This window comes from Hyperolius riggenbachi, chromosome 5, assembly GCF_040937935.1.
Source record: "Hyperolius riggenbachi isolate aHypRig1 chromosome 5, aHypRig1.pri, whole genome shotgun sequence".
NCBI lineage: Eukaryota > Metazoa > Chordata > Amphibia > Anura > Hyperoliidae > Hyperolius > Hyperolius riggenbachi.
The window spans coordinates 394,245,422-394,263,514 of NC_090650.1; the positions used below are offsets into that span (position 1 = coordinate 394,245,422).

Sequence of the window (18,093 nt, forward strand, 5' to 3'; positions counted from 1 at the left end):
AATTACACTAGCGCTTTTCAAAGCACTAGTAATTGCTGGCGATTCGAGAAACAGCTGTAAATACCTGCAAATCAATCCAGTTTGAATGGGCCCTAACCCCCTTATCTCACTATCCAGGTCTAATGTTTCCACCCCCAGGAAGTGTGCTTTTACAGAAGACTGAGGCACCGCTGCCAGCAGGTCATCTCTTACCACTCCTTTCTCCCAGATTACCGACATCCTGTCCTCTACCCCGTTCACTCCATTAGGAATCTTGGTGAAGTCATCTTTTCCAAGTGCTTTCTGGTTTGTGCTGAACGTACAGTTATCTGTTCCCGTCACACTCAGGTCATCACTGGGAGATAAATAACAAATCAGAGACATTCAAGGAAAAGTGTATATATTTATGTATTTTACAAGTGCTTATTCCAACCATGCAGATCTAAAAGTACCTACAATTCTGTGGTTGATAGCAAATGGGGAACTGAACAGAAGTCCCGGTTTGACATCTTTGCTGGGACTTGTGGCGGTTCCAGTGTCTGTGTGTGGTTAACAGTTGGGATGAAATGGGAACCTCATGTAGAGGAACTTTAACAAATGTTTTCGTTATTCCACCATGAAAACAAAATGAACTTACTTTACGTGAAAGTAGTGGCGTAACAATAAGGGCTGCAAGCAATGCAGCTGCGGGGGGTGGGGGTTGTCCCAGGGCCAGCATGGGGGGAGAGCATTGGCCACCTACATCGGTGGGGAGGGGGGCCACTCCTCCCCTTCCTAGCAGCAGCGACAGACAGGGACTTCCTGTTTATCAGGAAGTAGCGTGTGGCACTTAGAGATTGAACCTCCACGATGGAACACATGGAGGTATGCCTGTGTTCCTGCCTGCCCCTGCTGCCACCTATTAAAGCTGAAGGGGGAGCGGTGAGGGGAGAGCCCAAGGAGAGGGGGGGAGTGGCCCCCCTTGCCGCCGATGTAGGTGGCCAATGCATTCCCCCCATGCTGCGACCCCTCCGGACCCCCAAAATGGCCCTGAGTGGGCCCCAAATTTTCACAGGGGGCCCAGTGATTTCTAGTCACAGCCGTCTCTGTCATCAGGCAACTATAAATTTTGGCCTGGGGCGCCGTGGGTGGCCGTGGGCGCTCACTCGCCGCAGTGTGTGTTTATTTATTTATTTATTTTTCGCTATCAGGACGGCGGCGGGCTGGCTGTGACAGGCAGCTCAGCCTGTGCCGCCTACTGGTCCGCCCCCCTCCCTCCCTCTCCCTTCAGAGCGAGCAGCCGCACGCTAGTTAGCTATACGTGCGGTGCCGCTGCCTAATAGTCCGCCCCCTCTCCTTCTCAGTGCAGAGCGAGCGGCTGCACGCTAGTTTGTTTATACGCGTGCAGCCACCGCCCCTAACTCCGCCCCCCGCCGGTCACATGCACCAGGGACCAGTGCCACCGCCGGCTGCGCTACACTGCACAGATCCACCCTCCAGTCTTGTGGTCCTTCAGCTTCAGCCGACGACAGACAGCTACAAAGGGTGGTGAACACGTGTTTTTTTTCTTTCCCTCTTAGGTGTGTGTGCGTGTGTGCGTTGAGTATAGTGTGTGTGTGTGTGTATGTGTGTCTGTGTGTTGTGTATAGTGTGTGTGTCCGTTCGTGTGTACAGTCAGTGTGTGTTTATATACATATATACAGTGTATGTACAGTCTTTATGAATGTGTATATGTACAGTGTATATTTATGCATGTGTGTATGTACCATGTGTGCATCCGTGTATGTACAGTGTGTATAGTGTGTGCATGCGTGTGTGTATAGTGTGTACATGCGTGTATATACAGAGTGTGTGTATGCATGTATGTACAGTGGGTGCATGTGTGTATGTATAGTGTATGTACAGTGGATGTGTATATATAGTGTATGTACAGTGGATGTGTATGTATAGTGTGTGTATGTACAGTGTGTATTTTCTGGTGAAACAGTGCTGCAATACGTGTATTTTCTGTTAAAGCGCTGTTGCAGTACGATTATTTTCTGGTGAAACAGTGCCGCAATACGTGTATTTTCTGGTGAACCGTTGCCGCATTATCATTGTTTTCTGGTGAAACGTTACCGCAATACGTTTATATTCTGGTGAACCACTGCCGCAGTACAATTGTTTTCTGTTGAAATGTTTCCCACATTACGATTATTTTCTGGTGAAACAGTGCCGCAATACGTGTATTTTCTGATGAAACGGTGCTGCATCACGATTGTTTTCTGGTGAAATGCTGACGCATTACGATTATTCTCATTGGAGGTGCCAAGGAGGGGGGTGGGGGCGCCACAGGTTTTCTCGCCTGGAGTGACAAAATGGCTAGAGACACCCCTGTTTCTAGTTATGCCCCTGCATGAAAGTGTATCTAATCAGCTTCAAAAGCAGCCCCCTGCAGCCGCCCTGTGCCTGTGTCATCACTCAACGATCCTCCTGTCCGCCGCAGCAGCTAAGTTTCATTTTAGAGTGACTGGCCAGTCGATGGCCACAGATTTTCTAGTACTGCGCATGCACAGGACGCTACCAGTGACAGAAGTGTGATCGAGGACGTGCGCCGCCAGGGCTGCGCAGTTGCAGTGGCCATCGACTGGCCAGTCACTCTAAAACAAAACTTAGCCGCTGCGGGGGACAGGGGGATCGTTGAGCAAAAGGGCGGCTGGAGGGGGCTGGTAGAAGCACCAAGTAAGGCCTCGTTCACATTAGGCAATGCATATGTCCGTGTGTTTGGGAAGCAAGCGTACCCGATCGCAAATGGCGCATTGCTGTGCGTTGTGCTGCTGATTCCCATTCATTACAGTGATTGGGATCAGTGATGCGCTTTGCCAAAAATGAATGCAGCAGTGCTATAGTTCATTGCAGTGCTGTGCAGCGTGCATAGTCTGAACATCAGAAGTGCTGTCTATGCACTTGTGATGTTCTTGCTGATCGCACACCATACGCACTGCCGAAAGTGTGAAACTTTTTTTCAGTTTAGGTTCTCCATAGACTTGCATTGCCTTTGCGGCAGGAAAATGTGGGGGAAGCCTAACGCAGGGAGGCGCAGTGTATAAGTGTGCAAGGGGCCTAAAAGAGAGGATCAGTTTTCTGTAACAACCAGACAGTGATTGCCTAGGCCCTATACTCACTTAGCCAGCAGCTGCATGAGATACTTTGGAGTAGTAGGGTCTGGGCGAAGTGGTGGTCCCATCACGTGTGCTGCAGCATGACACCAGTCCTTGTGCCAGTAATTTGTGCCGTCAGTCCCAAGACAAGCAGCAATCGGTTCTCCAAATACCACTTTACCTAACAGGAAGGAAAGTTAAATAGAAAGTTAAAAACACCACCTACAAGTAGCGCTGTGATGACGCGGCTTCATCGGTGGTATACAAGACAGAAAGCTAATTTTCTTAAAAATTATCTTCTTGTTTTGGTTTGCAGTCGGGTATGATTTTTTAAAAAATTCTTTTTATCAGAAATGTTTTATTAGACACAATTCCAACAACTTAGAAACAGCAACAGGACCGTTTCTAGTAACAATAGGGCTCCCCTGACAGACACCCCGAAACCAGAAAGTGTCATGAGGGTCTCTTTGTTGCAGGCAAATTTCCCCCCAGGGCCCGAGGTGGCTGCTGCGCCACCCAATCTTAACTGTTGCGCCCTGCAGAGTCTTTGGCAGAGTAGTGTCTCACCTGTGCTGGTGGGCACACTCCTCTGCCAGTCCATGGCTCCGTGCACTCCCCGATATCACCCTCACAGGGGTGCCTCATCTCCATGACCCAGCATATGTTATTACGTAATAGCATGCTGCCAGTCACAGGGAAGATGCAGCCAGCGGTGGATGGAGACCGGAATGCACGAAGCCACAGAGTTGTTCATCCGCTGGAACGGGTGAGACGCTGCTCTGCCAAAGACTCTTCAGGTGCACAAGAGAGCAACTACTTAGTTGGGGGGGGGGGTGGGGAAGCACCTTGGGAGGCCCCTACAGGCTCTGAGGCGGCCCCCTTTGCCTGTATGGTAGCGCCGGCCCTGAACAGCAACAGATAGTAACCCTGGTGAGAATGACATAAGAGATTTTGTGGGTCGGAAAGGGGCTGCATATGGAAACAACACAATGAAGGAGTACAATAAAGAAGTTACAAACTATAAATAAGGTCAGAAGAAGTTAAACGAGCAAAAGAAATCAGATAAGGTGTCACAGGAAGAATGAGTCAGGCATATAAAAATAATGAAAATACACAATAGTGGAGCCCAGTAGCATAACTACAATTTATGGGCCCCCCAGAGAAACTTTGATGGGGACCCTTTCCTTTGCCTTCCCTTGGTGCCCCTCACAGCCTGGGGTCCATCTCACAAGGGTCATAACTAAGACAAGTGTGGCCATCCTGATCTTCACACCCATAACAAGAGTAGCCACAAAAACACCTGATCTGCAGTATAGACCCCTGTATTGGAGGAAGGAGGTCAGTATTTGGGGCCCCCACAGCTCTGGGCCTCTCTGTGATCGCAGGGGCTGCTCCCCTCTAGTTATGCCCCTGGTGGAGCCAGCTAATGGGCAACTGGATACATTGAGGGATCCAAAAATGAGAACTAAAGCCCCAAGTTCACCAGCCAAGGACCTCATAACTTTACAGATCCTGCTGGACCGCAGTAACGTATGTTGCACTAAGGGTTAATGGCCAGTGCTCCCCCTGTGCTAGCCAGGGCCGGTTCAAGTAACAATTGGGCCCCAGGGCAAAAGTAGCCTGGGGGCCCCCAACAGACACCCCCTGACCAATTAGAGGCCCTTTGTTGCAGCCAAATTTCCCTCCTGGGCCCCTGAGCTGGCTGCTGACCCTTCCTCAATCACCTCACAACTTAACAGACTCTGCAGAGTCCCTGGGGAGCAACAGTTAAGATGGGAGAGGGACACCTTGGGGCCCCTACAGGCTCTGGGGCAATTGCCCATTTTTTCCTATGGTAGCTCCGGCCCTAGTGCTAGTATCAATAACGGAGTTTAGTGCAGTGGCCCTTTATCTCTAAATGTATGCTCAGTATTCACCTTTAGGGCACTTTTCCACTGTGAGCGTTTGCGATGCTGAATCGCAAATCGCTATAGATTTTTTTAATCGCTAGGGTTTGCTAAATAACATAAGAATCATGGGAGGTATTTTCCACTACCGCGATTTGATTTTTAACAAAGTGCGATCGCGCCTCGGAGCGATTTTTACCGCGATTTTGCTATGCGGTGCATTGCATAGCAAAATCGCGATCGCAAAAGCGGAAAAAAATTTGGGACTTGCTGAATTACAATCGTTAGCGTTTAGCACAAGCGCTAGCGATTGCTATTGGAAAAGGGCCTTTACAGCCCGATTAACCCAAAATTGAAAAAGCAACATTCAATCGATGTAAATTATAAACTTTACAAAAACTCCCTTGTGAAGCTTTGTTAGAATGCTTTTACACTTGGCAGCGCGATTGGAAGCGATATCGTGATGCGTTTTGGATCACCCAACCTGCCATTTCCACTTGTGGCGATTGTGCCTTGCAGCCGTCGGGAAGGAAACATGATCGCAAAATTGTGCAGGCCGGGGATTGTGATTTGGGCGAAAATGAATCAAGCTTATGGAAAAGAAGCACTGCCTGTAATTTACATGTAAATCGTCGTGCAGTTGTGAAGGCTAGTTCAAACTGGTTTAGGTATAGTTTTGCTGATCGCCGGCGATCAGCAAAAAGCAGTTTTTTCACTGTACAGGAAAGCTGTTTAGGAGTGATTGCGTTTTGTAACATTGAAATGCAATCGCTCCAAAAATGCAGCATGCACCATCAGCAAATCACTAATCACTGGCAATCACTACAGTGTGAACACTACCATTGACTTGCATTAGCATTTTGCTGATCTCCAGTGATCAGCAAATCGCTTAAAAATCTCCCAGTGTGAATTAGCCCTGATTGTCCGCTGGACAAGTAGAAAAGCAGCCTTGGGCCTGGGGCGTGCCACCGCGATTTTGGAGTCTTGAGAATCACAGATGCTTTTAACCATTTACCGACAACCTATCGTATTAAAACGTCATGCTTACCGCTATTAACGGCAACATGACGTTTTAATACGTCGCGCATTCCCGCCGCTGCTACCGCTGTGTGCGTGCCGCTACCGCCGCCATTACCGTCGGGATCCCGTGCTGGGTGATTGGGGAAGAAGACCGAACGGTCCTCTACCCAATCGCAGTGCCTGGAGTGAATGGACGTGACCGCGAACAGCGGCTACGTCCATTCACATAAACAGGAAATGTAACAGTTTAATAAAGTGTAAAAAAAAAAAAAAAAAAGTGAACACGTCCTATGAGTGTTCACTAGCGCCATCTTGTGGCCAAAAAGTATATTACACCTACAAAATACATACATTTTCAAGTATATACACATCATTAATAAAATTACACTTCCAACCCTCCCCCCCCCCCCAAAAAAAAACCACTTGTAAAAAAAAAATCCGCTTAAAAAAAATAAATAAATAGTTGCCTTAGGGACTCAGCTTTTTTTATTCTATATTTTATGGGGGAAAATTAATTTTAATTTATTACATAGGGGCTTGTAATTATGGCCAGAACAAACAGAAAAATAACCACTTATATTTCAAAATAATACACTGTCGCCATACATTGTGGTAGGGACATAATTTAAACGGTTTAATTATCGGGACCACTGGGCAAATAAAACGTGTTTGTTTTATCCACAGGAGAATGTTTAATTTTAAAACTATAATGGCTGAACACTGAGAAATAATGACTTTTTTCTTTTTTTTCTGTTTTTCTCATTAAAATGCATTTAGAATAAAAAAATTCTTAGCAAAATGTACTATCCACAGAAAGCCTAATTGGTGGCGAAAAAAACGAGGTATAGATCATTTTCTTGTGATAAGTAGTAATAAAGTTATTAGGGAATAAAAGGGAGGAGCGCTGACAACTGAAAATTGCTCTGGTCCGTTAGGATAAAGACGCTTGGGGGTGAACTGGTTAAAAATGCTTTGCTAATGAAAGTGTATGGAGGTGAGCCAACTAGAGCAATTGCGATTTTGAAAATGGCAGTCTCAGGCAAAGCGTGCACAAATCGTAAATGGAAGTGATTTGCATGTGATTTTAAAGAGCTGAAACTACCCAGAAGCACAGTGCATTTGAATCCACCAATCAAATTGAGAAACGCTAATTGCAAATCGCTGACACTCTTTACAATTTGCAAGCAATCTCAGTTGCAATCACCTGCAAAGCGCTTACACGATACGCTTGTGATTTCGATAACGTTTTGCGATTTCTAGTGTGTGGTACAGCCCTCAGCCCCCTGCTGTGCACCCATCCATGTCTCTCTGTCCTGTCATTTCCTTTCAGCAAAGCTGACTTCTCAAAATTCTTCACAACCTACCTCACATGAACTATAAACTCCTGCTTTCTCACGCAGACACATAGTTTCTTCTGTGATGCATGAATGCTGGGAAATGTAGTCTGGCTGTAAGGATCCCTATTGTAGTATGTCCTGTCGGTTGCAGTGGAGCTGCAACCAAGCAGTTTTGATTTCTCTGCTTACATTTGGTTGCTTAGTTTTGATTGCATTCGCTATAAGTCTCATTGCCATCTGCAATCACTCAGTTCAGTGTAGCTCAGGATGTTGTCATGAATCCACCTAGGGCTTGCTGCATACTGTAGCCAGACAGCTCTGGATTTCTTACATGCATGTTATTGCATAATTTGGCATGCATTTGTAATGAGAGTCCTTTCCATTCACAGTCAGCTTGCAGCCTTCAATCATCCTAACACAGGATTGAGTGATTATCATTCAGCTGTGTGGGAATTTGCATGTCTGCTCTCATTGGCTGATGTCCATAGAAAAGCCTGCTCCTCCTCTCACACCTTGCCCATCATAGCGTTCAGCTTTGCCTTTGACTGCTGGGTTCCTTGTGTGAAGTTTGAATATTATTGCGTTACCTTGCTTTGCCTGCTTGGACGTTCACTGCACCCACGGGGGTACAATGAAGTCTTCCTATCCTAATAGCTTGGAGACTGCCTTCACCATGTTGGTGAATGGTAGTATTACTGCTAGCTCTGTTCCTGTGAATGTAACCATAGCTGCGGTTGCTATTACTTGCGTACCTTCCTGTTTGTCTTGTCTGACCTTGTAAGAAGGCCACAATAACAGCATAGAGGGTGCTATTGTGGCTGGGAACGCGAAGAATCACTCGCGTTCCCAGCCTGTCGGCGGCTGTCGCCGAAACCGGAAGCAGCCGCCGGCGGGGACAGGAGGATCAGAGCGAGGCTGCGAGGGCACCAGACAGCTGCAGGGGGCTGAGGGAAGCCCCAGGTGAGTAAAACTAATTTTTTTTATTTGACTTAAGTATCCCTTTAAGCTGGTAAGCATTTCTTCTGACTGTCTGTTGTCTGTCCTTGTTACTCAGTGTGGTGGACACCAGATGCTCAGTGCTGCGGCTGCACTGAGCAACCATTGTGTCTTGTTTATTGTGTCGGTTATCGGAAGCTCAGAGCTGCGGTCGCTCTTAGCAATCATGCTCCCTTGTTCATAGCTCGTGGTGTGATCTGTGTAATCTCCTCCACAAGGGCATTCCATTCTATTACCTAATATCGCCCAGCTGCATAGTCTTGCTTGCTCTGGTGGTTTTCCTGGCCTCAGCCACTATACCTTGCACATTAAGACCTGGGGGCTACCGAAGTCAGGAGACATATTCATTGAACTGTTCAAGCGGGGGCTTGTCTATAGGTGAAGACCGTGGGCCGAGCTCAGAGCTACGGCACTAGATTGGAGTTATTGTGACTGAAGGAAAACAAGAGATCTGCCAGGCATTACACTGGCATTCAGTATTCTTCCTGCTGTGTATCACATGGTCACACCTGACTGACCCGCTCACCAGCTAAATCCTGAAAGTAAGCAAGCTGTACTGCAGTGGCAGGAACTCTTGGCCCATGAAACAGGTATTCTGGCCAGCACATTGCATTTGTACACTGGTGACATCCACTCATAACCCTGATTGCTATAAACATTTGCTTTGCTCAATTTGGGTGTTTGTTCTTTGGGTGTTGGCGGTGGGGGGGCGGGTGGCATTTAGTTCTGCCTGCCTACCTGTCAGGCCAGTATCTCTCCCTCACCATCCCTGATATTAAAATTGCATTTGAAAAGAAATGTCAGCATTTGCTCCCATGGTGACAAAAAGAAAGAAAAAAAAAAGCGAATAATGCCAGATGCTTAATGCTGAAATCGCAGCTTTGTTACCAGCGCACAATAAATCTTCAGCTGACATGCCTCCCAAAAGAGAGGACCTCCTAAACTTAATGAAGCCTTTCCAGATACCGGAGAGCGAGCCGTTATATCGCTGCGCGGCTGATAAAATATGGAGAGGAAGATCTGACGAAGTGCGTGGAAAATCTCGATAAAAAGACGATTACTGGGCAAAATTCTATTATTCTTCATGTTGACTTTCAGAATCAGCAATAGTCTTTTGCTGTTTTGTCTCGCCTAAAGGGAATGTGGAGTGTTTGTGTTATTCTTATTTTTTATTTATTTATTTATTTAACTTATGTATTGCTTTAGGAAGAAATATGATGAAACAGCGGAGCATTATACCTTATCTACAGCTTCCCTCTACAGTGGTCATAATCTAACATTTTTTTTTAACGTGAGCCTAAACTCGATCAAAAAAGGCAGTTTAACTTACTTTAACTTACCTGGTGCTTCTACCGTCCCCTGCAGCCGCCCTGTGCCTGCGCCGGGACAAAGCGATCCTTTGGTCCTTCGCAGCGACGAAGTTTAGTTTTCGGCAACATAATTAGTCGATGGCCACTGTGCCTGCCACTGTGCCTGCCTGGCCCTGGCCGCGCAAGTCCTCGATTATGCTCCTATCACTAGGAGCCAGAAGTGTGATCGAGGACATGCACCGCCATGGCTGCACAGGCACAGTGGGCTGAGTCTGCGAAAACAAAACTGGGTCTCTGCAAGGAACCGGAGGATTGGTTTGTCCCGGCGTGGGCACAGGGTGGTTGCAGGGGGCCAGTAGAAGCCCCGCACATGTGCAGTAGACCGAGACTGACACAACTAAGCAAGTTACAAGGCTGATCGTGGCTAAAAAATGTAGACGGATGGCGTGGGACTCACATAATAGATTTATACATACCTGGGACTTCCTCCAGCCCCATCAGCATGGATCACTCTCACACAGCCGCCCTCCGCCGCCTCTATTGCCAGTACCGAGTTCCGTCACTTCCGCCGGACGTGGCCAGTTGTACGCATCCGCAGGGACTCCCTCCATCACCTGGTTTACGCATGCGCCTGTGCAGTACGGAGGGAGCGCAGTGCGCTTGCATCGACTGGCCCTGACTGGCTGAAGTGACGGGACCCGGTACCGGCGCTAGAGGTGGCAGAGGATGGCGGCGTGGGAGCGATTCAGGCTTATTGGGCTGGAGGAAGCCCCAGGTATGTATAAATCTATTATGTGTTTTGTTTCTGGTTCTCTTTAAGCAGCCTTTTTTTATTGAGTTTAGGTTCACTTTAAGTTCATATTGGCTTGGCTTTAAACTTTGAGTAAACACAGTGGACAAGGTATGGCAAGGGTTAATGTTTTAGTGCACACTAAGGAAGGCGGAAATATACAGTAACTGATGGTTAGACATAAAGGACCACTATTGCCAAAAAAGTAGGCAGTTAGGCCTGGAGCGGTTTTTGTAGCGTTTTCCAAACCGCTTCCGCCTGTGAAAACGCTTGGCTAATGTATCTCAATGAGATAGTGCACACCAGCGGTCTGAGGTTTTTAGCAAACCGCAAACGTGGCTCCTGCAGCACTTTTGCGGTTTGCAGATGCGTTTCTGCCTCAATGTAAAGTATAGGAAAAGCTCAAACCGCTCTGGAAAATGCTAGATCAGAGCTGTTTTCCAGGCGTTCAGTAACAGCTTCACTGTAACAATATTTGTAATCTGCTACACAAAATTGCTCCAAAAACCGCTAGGCATGTTTAGAAAACGTCTCTAAACATGCCTAGAATTGCTCTGAAATCTTCTCCAAAAACCTCTAGCGTTTTGAGGATCTGTTAGCGGTTTGGTGTGCACTGGGCCTTAAAATCTGACAGAACTGACATGTTTTGGGCCAGTCCATCTCCTCATAGGGGATTGTCAGGGTTTTGTTTTCAACAGCATTTCCTGAACAGCAGTTTAACTGCCAAAATAGTAACATACCAGCCAGCCAGACCCTTAAAGAGAATCTGTATTGTTAAAATCACACAAAAGTAAACATACCAGTGCGTTAGGGGACATCTCCTATTACCCTCTGTCACAATTTCGCCGCTCCCCGCCGCATTAAAAGTGGTTAAAAACAGTTTTAAAAAGTTTGTTTATAAACAAACAAAATGGCCACCAAAACAGGAAGTAGGTTGGTGTACAGTATGTCCACACATAGAAAATACATCCATACACAAGCAGGCTGTATACAGCCTTCCTTTTGAATCTCAAGAGATCATTTGTGTGTTTCTTTCCCTCTGCATCTCTCATGCACTGAAGTTTCAGGCTGCTCTTTTCTTCCTGCAAACAGCTTTGCCCTTGTCTGTAATTCCTCACTATGTGAAAGCCCAGCCAGCTCAGAGGACGATTTATCCAGCTTGTAAAAGATAAGAGAGAAGAGAGAAGCTGCTCTAATCTAAATAACACACAGGCAGTGTGCATAGAGGGGCCTGGAAGGGGGAGTTCATAGCAGAACCACAACACTGAAGAACTTGGCAGCCTTCCAGACACAGGCTGACAAGTCTGACAAGAGAGAGATAAGTTGATTTATTACAGAGACTGTGATAGTACAAAGTGCTGCAGTAAGCCAGAACACATTAGAATAGCTTTTGGAACTTGTAGGATGATAAAAAACAGGATGCAATTTTTGTTACGGAGTCTCTTTAAGGTAGCCACTAATGGTCCAATTTCTAGCGAAAAATCGTTCGAGCGATCAGAAATTCTGATCGGAAGTGAAATATTGTAATAAATCGTTCACTACACCATCAACGAACCAATCTTTACTTCCTATCTATCACAACCAACAAGAAAATCCAAATTTTGGTTCAATGAAAATTCATTCGGGCGACATTTTTTTCACTCATTCATAATCGATTGTGTCCACCAAAGGAGATTATTTACAACCAATCTGATCAGAATTTCTGATCGCTCGAACGATTTTTCACTAGAAATTGGACCGTTAGTGGCCACCTTTAGACTTTAGGCTGTTTAGGAAATGCTGTTGAAAAGAAAGAAAACCCTGAAAATCCCCCATAAGGAGATGGACTGTCCCAAAACCTGTCGCTTCTGTCAGATTTTAACTGACTACTTTTTTTCACAATAGTGAAACAGGTCACACAGCTGCAACACAGAGGGTGCGACAAGGATCAGTCCTGTATTTGAATAGGGCAGGAGGAGGAGTTTGGACAGAATATAAATTGCTGTTCAGTCCCACATTACAAAAATGGTCAATAAAAAATGGTTTATGCTCAAAATATAAAATTGAATTGCGTCGCACCACACCAGTGTCCCTCAACCTATCCACAAAGGTAGTTTATCAGCTCTGCTGAGACACTAATCACGCTACCTTTGAAAGTTTGCGGTTTCCTGTAAAACATGCACTGTTGGTGGAACTTGATGGCAGGGTTGGGGAACTCTGCACTACCAGGGGAAGTATATAAACAGGAAGGGGGCCAATACACCATCAGGGATGCCCATATAAGGGGGAGGGGATACCACTAGACTACCAGGGAAATCTATAAGGGAGGGAGGACCACAAGATCACCATGAAAATGTATATGAGGGGAAGGAAGACCACAAGACTACCAGGGAAATATGCAAGTTATATTAAGGAGGGGGACCCACTAGGAAACTCTATATAGGGGAGAGGGGGCCACCAGACTACCAGGGAATACAGTAGGGACTGCCACAATAAGGGGGCACAGTGGGCCCTATAGAAAGGCACAGGGGCCATAGTGCAGATTTCAAAATCATCTATAATTACCATATATTGCACCAGATACATAATTTAAGTTTTGTGATAAATGGAATAAATGGTCTACTAAAAACAACGTCTGGAAGAGAAGTGGTTAAATTATATAATGTATTTTTCTCTCTTGGAGTGAACAGTAAATTTAATGTACAGATCTGGCAAGGCAAGTAGCAATCCTTATCTGTAAATTATACAGAGAAATACTCATGCACTTCCTTTGCAAGATTTTATTTAACAGTTTTTACTGTTATTATCCAGATAACCTCGGTGCTGCCCTCTGCTGGAAGATGCTCAACTGTCAACTGTGCAATGCTGCACATTGTACCCAACACCACAAAAACAACATGCTGCTGTGTTTCTTAGAAATGGGATGGATGCCAGGTTACAGACGAAACAGCAGATTTAAAGTGTACCCAAGGGGACATGTGACATGATGAGATAAACATGTGCATGTAAAGTGAAAAACATATTAATAAACAGGTTGTTTTGCTGGTTTTATTTTGATGCCTGAAACAGTTAATTTCTAGGCATGCAAGTGACAGCTTTAATCTTGTCGGTACCTTACACTGGGAATATAGTAAACATCACCGATAAGCAAAGTACAGCCATAAAAGTTTACCTGGCAGAATACAACTTCTGAAGGCAGGGAGAGATAGAAAAAGTCAACAGTTCATGTATTTTCATTTACGGACACTTACTAGGCTGCCACTGAGCAGAGACAACAAAACATTCAATCTACTTGGTAAAAGTTTAAATATAAAATAAAACCATGGGGTGTTTTTTTTAGGAGCAGGAGGATAAATACAATTGTTTATCTCATCAGTTAATTTTCACTTCAGGTACACTTTAAAGCAAAAATCAACTTAGCTTCCGATTGGAGGAAGCTCACAGGAGGCGGGAAGCAGCAGGGACAGAGGCGGGGGAGCGCGCATTGAATGACATACAGAAGTTAAATAGACAGCTAGCGACAAGTAGACTGTTGCTAGCCAGGCACTTTTTACAGGGGGGGCACAGGACACCCCAATATGAGACCCAGAGGCATGTCATTATGTGCCGCCTCTTCCTCTGCTGGATCCACCTCCAATGTCTCCTGTGTCCTCCGATGTCTCCCTGCATCCTCCTCTTACCCACAGCTCCATGCTGCACTGTTCCCCATGTCCTCCGATTTTTCCCCTGCTTCCTTTTCTTTCCCCCAGCTCCATGCCACTGTGTCCCCGATCTTCAGCCTATGAGGAAGAAGTACGGCAACTTGTGTTTCTACTGGAGCCAATGGTCTTGCAGGTGGCACCATGGCTCCGTTATTGGGCCAATCACTGTACTCGCTGATAAGCAGCTAGTGCAGTGATTGGCCCAATGATGGAGCCTTGGTCCTGCCTGCGAGATCATCGGCTCCAGTAGAAACACAAGTTGCCGTACTTTTTCCCCTTACTGCAGCTAGGGCTTCTTTTAGGGCTTATATTTTGAGTATGCTCAAAATTCCTGCTAGGGCTTGCTTTCAGGGGATGTCTTAATTTCATGGAAAGAGGGTATGTGTGTATTTCATATGTTACACTTTTTCACATTAGTGGTCATTTAAAGAGGACCTCCAGTGAAAATAACATAATGAACAAAAGTGCTTAATTTTTACAATAATTATGTATAAATGATTTAGTCAGTGTTTGCCCATTGTAAAATCTTTCCTCTCCCTCCCTGATTTACATTCTGACATTTTTACTGCTGGAAGGCGATGTCAGTGGAAGTAGCTGCTGCTTACTTTTTTGGCAGTTGGAAACAGCTGTTTCCCACAATGCAACAAGGCTCCCACAGAGTGATGTCAGAACCATGGTCCTGACATCACTCTGTGGGAGGGGTTTCACCACAATATCAGTCATACAGACCCCCCTGATCCATTTGAGAAAAGGAAAAGATTTCTCATGGGAAAGGGGGTATCAGCTACCGATTGGAATGAAGTTCAATCCTTGGTCATGGTTTCTCTTTAAAGAGGAACTTTTGAGGAAAAACTTCATCCCAAACAGTAGCCAACACCTCCTTTTTAGAGTTGGGCCGAACGGTTCGCCTGCGAACGGTTCCATGCGAACTTCAGTGGTTCGCGATCGCGTCCCGCAGGCGAACTTTTGCGGAAGTTCGGTTCGCCCCATAATGCACCATGAGGGTCAACTTTGACCCTCTACATCACAGTCAGCAGGCCCAGTGTAGCCAATTAGGCTACACTAGCCCCTGGAGCCACTCCCCCCCTTATAAAAGGCATGCAGCGGCGGCCATTACGCTCACTCGTGTGCCTGCGTTAGTGAGAGTAGGGCGAGCTGCTGCAGACTGTCTCTCATAGGGAAAGATTAGTTAGGCTTAGCTTGTTCCTGGCTGCATACCTGTTCTGTTCAGTGAACCTGCCACTGCATACCTGTTCTGTGAACCCACCACTGCATACCTGTTCTGTTAAGTGAACCTGCCACTGCATACCTGTTCTGTGAACCCACCACTGCATACCTGTTCTGTGAACCCACCACTGCATACCTGTTCTGTGAACCCACCACTGCATACCTGTTCTGTGAACCCACCACTGCATACCTGTTCTGTGAACCCACCACTGCATACCTGTACTGTGAACCCACCACTGCATACCTGTTCTGTGAACCCACCACTGCATACCTGTTCTGTGAACCTGCCACTGCATACCTGTTCTGAGAACCCACCACTGCATACCTGTACTGTGAACCCACCACTGCATACCTGTTCTGTGAACCCACCACTGCATACCTGTTCAGTGAACCCGCCACTGCATACCTGTTCAGTGAACCTGCCACTGCATACCTGTTCTGTGAACCCACCACTGTATGCCTGTTCAGTGAACCCGCCACTGCCGTCACTACACAAACAGCTGTTTGCGGTGCGTTACACAGTGAGTTTGGTGTGTCAGTGTGAAGCAGTACCTTAATTACACTACCTAATTGATGTATACACATGCAAGATGTTTTAAAGCACTTTAGGCCTGTCATTTAGCATTCAATGTGATTTCTGCCCTTAAAACGCTGCTTTGCGTCAAATCCAGATTTTTCCCGGGGACTTTTGGCGTGTATCCCACTCCGCCATGCCCCCCTCCAGGTGTTAGACCCCTTGAAACATCTTTTCCATCACTTTTGTGGCCAGCATAATTTTTTTTTGTTTTCAAAGTTCGCATCCCCATTGAAGTCTATTGCGGTTCGCGAACTTTAACGCGAACCGAACCTTCCGCGGAAGTTTGCGAACCCGGTTCGCGAACCTAAAATCGGAGGTTCGGCCCAACTCTACTCCTTTTCCACAAGAAATCTGTAACGTATGATTGAAGTGCACAGCAGATCGGCATTAGGACCAAGGAAGGTCAGGATTCTACTTCCTGGTTTGACTCGCTAACTGCACAAGTCAATGGAGGCAAACGGGGCAGATTACAGAGTACAGGGGGGGTGATTACAAAACTGCAGACACTGCGGTAAGTGCCTACACAAATCAATGTACGCTGCCCTTTACTATATTCTTATTCGTCTACTCACTTAATGTTCCCTTTAAGTATTTTTTTTTTACTATTAAACTTATTAAAAAAAAGAAATAAAAAAATTGGTAAAAAATAAATGGCAACTGCAATGTATACTTTGCTTTTTCAAGTACTTTTTCAAGTATGTATATGCATTTGTATCCAAAATGTACCTTTTATCCATTATTGAAGTCTATGGTTGCATTTAATGCGCTTTCCTGGTTATAATAAAGGTCCCCTGGTGCCAAATGATAGTCATTTCTAGATTATTACTGTACATTTCAGTAATGCTGACTTGCTTGGAATATACTCTTCACCATTCATCTATCAACGTTATGGATGGGAAAGTTACTGTCTTCATCTGTATTAGGAAAATTAAGTGTAACGCAATTGATTTAAAACACTTAGATCTCCGCCATGTATTTCAATCTGCTAACGGTGTAGAATCTAGCGACTAATTGCGCTTCTCTGGCTCCAAACCTTATGAATCATGGTCTGATAATACAGTATTGTTAATATCCATTTTCATATTTTAGAAGAGGATTATTGAAGATGAGCAAAATACTTAATGGGATCCTGAGCAGTAAAAAAACCCTGAAGTTTGGACTTACCTGGTGCTTCCTCCAGCCCCTCCTCCTCCCCCCCCCCCGTAGCCCAAGAGGTCTCCCGGCATCCCTTTCCTTGGTCCCACAGGTGCCCCCCCCTGTCGCCATAGGTGTCCTGCGCATGCATGGTTCGCTAAAGACTGAGTCGTGCATGTGAATACACCTTAAAGGAATACTTAAGCAAAAAATATTAATGATTTTAACTTATCTGGGGCTTCCTCCAGCCCCCTGGACTTGTATGTGCCCACTACATCCTCATGGCTCCATCTGGGCAGCAGCGATGACCCCTGCAAAGCTGACGGGTTGCCGAGAGGCGGCGGCTACTGCACATGCGTGGACCCAAGCACCCTAATTGTGGTCCAGCAGCTGGTAGCATCCTATGCATGCATACGCGATCAGGGTGCACACGGCTTGCGTCCATGCACAGTAGCTGCTGTATCTCGGGGACCTTTCAGCTTTGTGGGGGTCGCCACTGCTGGCTGTTCTAGCTACTGTGTATGCATGGACCCAAGCCATGCGCACCCTGATCACAATCCCGCAAACCGGGAGTATTCTATGCGTGTGTAGCACCACTCGTCACTTCCTTCAATGCCGCTCACTTGAGTGAGATTGCAGGAAGCGACATGCATGCTGGAACGCGGAAGGAAGAGGTGAGTAATTGCTTCCCCACCCGCTGCCTGACGTGTGTGCCCGCTGCGCAATTAGCTGGAGGAGAGAACGGACGAGAGGACCCAGGTGAGGGGGTGGTCCGACCCCCCTCCCCACTGATGTCTCCGCTGCCCCCCATCCTGGCTGCTATCCCCTCCAGGCTACCTGGGTGCAATTATACTACCGGGGGGGTAAAATTCTAGAGCCGGTCCTGGTTAAAATCAATAAATATATTCAGCACTCCGGACAGCGGTCTGTGTGTAAACTAGGTAGATATTCATCACAAGAAATGGGATAAGGAAAAAAGAGCACCGTTAATATTGCAAGAAGTCAGGATAATACCATTTATGATGGTATGATGATACC

At 46.2% G+C, this 18,093-nt stretch overlaps 1 protein-coding gene across 2 annotated transcripts in view; it reads right to left on the reverse strand.

The window, feature by feature from the left end:
* Window positions 1-18,093, reverse strand: part of DPYS (dihydropyrimidinase) — a 103,572-nt gene that overhangs the window by 42,061 nt on the left and 43,418 nt on the right. For both annotated transcript variants that reach the window (XM_068237823.1, XM_068237822.1), the window contains exons 5-6: window positions 3,123-3,279; window positions 193-334 (exon numbers count right to left, since the gene is read on the reverse strand). In XM_068237823.1, coding sequence (XP_068093924.1) covers window positions 193-334; window positions 3,123-3,279 — 299 coding nt within the window. The remainder of the gene's footprint in view (window positions 1-192; window positions 335-3,122; window positions 3,280-18,093) is intronic.